This window comes from Epinephelus moara, chromosome 10 (genome assembly GCF_006386435.1).
Source record: "Epinephelus moara isolate mb chromosome 10, YSFRI_EMoa_1.0, whole genome shotgun sequence".
Taxonomy (NCBI): domain Eukaryota; kingdom Metazoa; phylum Chordata; class Actinopteri; order Perciformes; family Serranidae; genus Epinephelus; species Epinephelus moara.
In genome coordinates this window covers 3364673-3367320 of record NC_065515.1, presented here as the reverse complement: position 1 = coordinate 3367320, position 2648 = coordinate 3364673, and the positions used below count along the sequence as shown (strand labels likewise).

The 2648-nt window shown below is 51.9% G+C and overlaps 1 protein-coding gene across 2 annotated transcripts in view; it reads right to left on the bottom strand.

Annotated features, from left to right (window-relative positions):
* si:dkey-121a11.3 (uncharacterized) overlaps window positions 1–2014 on the bottom strand; it is a 31221-nt gene extending 29207 nt beyond the window's left edge. For both annotated transcript variants that reach the window (XR_007570543.1, XM_050054149.1), the window contains exon 1: window positions 1879–2014. Coding sequence is in view for 1 of the 2 variants with exons in the window: in XM_050054149.1 (XP_049910106.1) it covers window positions 1879–1943 (65 nt within the window). In the remaining variant the exon portion in view is untranslated. The remainder of the gene's footprint in view (window positions 1–1878) is intronic.
* Between the last annotated feature and the right edge of the window lie 634 nt (window positions 2015–2648).

The window sequence follows — 2648 nt, the reverse complement described above, 5'->3', positions numbered from 1 at the left end:
ACATATAGTGCCAAGGGGCCCAAATCAACAGGGGGGGTTTCACAGGAGCTATTTGGACCAAACACCATCACCTCTGTTTTCTTTTCATTGAAGTTTAAGAAGTTTAAGGCCATCCAGTCTTTGATGTCATCAAGACATGACAGAAGAGGTTGTAGGGAGAAAGCATCTCTCTTCTTCCTCACAGTCCCTACAGTCCCCACAGTCCTCACAGTCACTACAGTCCTCACAGTCTCTACAGTCCTCACAGTCACTACAGTCCCCACAGTCCCCACAGTCCCTACAGTCCCTACAGTCCCCACAGTCCCCACAGTCCCTACAGTCCTCACAGTCACTACAGTCCCCACAGTCCCTTCAGTCCTCACAGTCCCCACAGTCCCCACAGTCCCTTCAGTCCTCACAGTCACTACAGTCACTACAGTCCGTACAGTCCCTAAAGTCCTCACAGTCCCTACAGTCCCCACAGTCCCCACAGTCCTTACAGTCCCCACAGTCCCTTCAGTCCTCACAGTCACTACAGTCCGTACAGTCCCTACATTCCTCACAGTCCCTTCAGTCCTCACAGTCACTACAGTCCTCACAGTCCTCACAGTCACTACAGTCCTCACAGTCCACAGTCCCTTCAGTCCTCACAGTCCACAGTCCCCACAGTCCTCACAGTCACTACAGTCCTCACAGTCTCTACAGTCCTCACAGTCACTACAGTCCTCACAGTCCCTACAGTCCTCACAGTCACTACAGTCCTCACAGTCTCTACAGTCCTCACAGTCACTACAGTCCTCACAGTCTCTACAGTCCTCACAGTCACTACAGTCCTCACAGTCCCCACAGTCCTCACAGTCACTACAGTCCTCACAGTCTCTACAGTCCTCACAGTCACTACAGTCCTCACAGTCCTCACAGTCTCTACAGTCCTCACAGTCACTACAGTCCTCACAGTCCCTTCAGTCCTCACAGTCCCTACAGTCCCCACAGTCCCCACAGTCCCTTCAGTCCTCACAGTCACTACAGTCCCCACAGTCCCTTCAGTCCTCACAGTCCCTACAGTCCCCACAGTCCCTGCAGTCCTCACAGTCACTACAGTCACTACAGTCCGTAGAGTCTCTACAGTCCTCACAGTCCCTACAGTCCCCACAGTCACTACAGTCCTCACAGTCCACAGTCCCTTCAGTCCTCACAGTCACTACAGTCCTCACAGTCTCTACAGTCCTCACAGTCACTACAGTCCTCTCAGTCCTCACAGTCACTACAGTCCCCACAGTCCCTTCAGTCCTCACAGTCCCTACAGTCCCCACAGTCACTACAGTCCGTACAGTCCCTACAGTCCTCACAGTCCCTACAGTCCCCACAGTCCCCACAGTCCTTACAGTCCCCACAGTCCCTACAGTCCCCACAGTCACTACAGTCCGTACAGTCCCTACAGTCCTCACAGTCCCTACAGTCCCCACAGTCCCCACAGTCCTTACAGTCCCCACAGTCCCTTCAGTCCTCACAGTCACTACAGTCCGTACAGTCCCTACAGTCCTCACAGTCCCTACAGTCCCCACAGTCCCCACAGTCCTTACAGTCCCCACAGTCCCTTCAGTCCTCACAGTCACTACAGTCCGTACAGTCCCTACAGTCCTCACAGTCCCTACAGTCCCCACAGTCCCCACAGTGCCTACAGTCCCTGCAGTCCTCGCAGTCCTCACAGTCCCCACGGTCCCTAGAGTCCCTACAGCCCTTTCGAATCTTCGCACTCTTTGAACAGTGAGACTTTTCCTGATGTCATGACCACCATTTCAGTTCTGTTCCCATATACCTGCGTCTGAACTGGTATGTGGAAAAAAAACACCTGTACCAGTGTGTGTGTGTGTGTGTGTGTGTGTGCGTGTTACTCACAGAGTGTCTGTGTCGGGGGTCAGCAGGTCATGGTCGGCTCTCAGTGGAACGCAGCGACGCTTCATACGAGCTCTGTCCTCACACTGCTGCTGCCGCGGCAACCAAGCTGACACAAAGAGACTGAATACACACACACATACAACGGTTGGGGGAGGGGAGAGGATGACATCAGCAGCTCTGATTGGTCGGTTTGATAGAAGAAGGAGGATTAAACTGAGCAGCTCGTCAGAAGTAATTAACCTGACGAGACCACAGACTGTTTACATCAGCACTCACTGACAGTGTGTTACTGTGTGTGTGTGTGTGTGTGTGTGTGTGTGTGTGTGTGTGTGTGTGTGTGGTCTTCAGGTGAGACTGATCATGTGAGTCATTGGTCCTCATGCAGCAGCATCCTCTTAAATCTCTGTCATGACAAAAAAAATAACAACAGAAATAAACATTATGAATCATCGAGATCTGCTCGACCCAGGTGTGCTGCACGACCACCGGTCAACATTACAAAGGTAATGTTTATGCTGCAGAGACCGCAGGTTTGATTCCAGCCCTCGTCGCCCCCTCTCTGCTCCTCCACTCTTCTGACTGTCATTAAGACAGACTCATGCATGAACTGAACATTTTATTCCCTGGATGTTAATTTACAAGACCTGAAGCTGACAGCAGCAGACACACCTGAGCAGGTAACACACACACACACACACACACACACACTGTGAGTTCAGTGTTTGACTGTGATTCTGGATCCAGTCTTCAGTGGGTTGATGGTTTTGGAT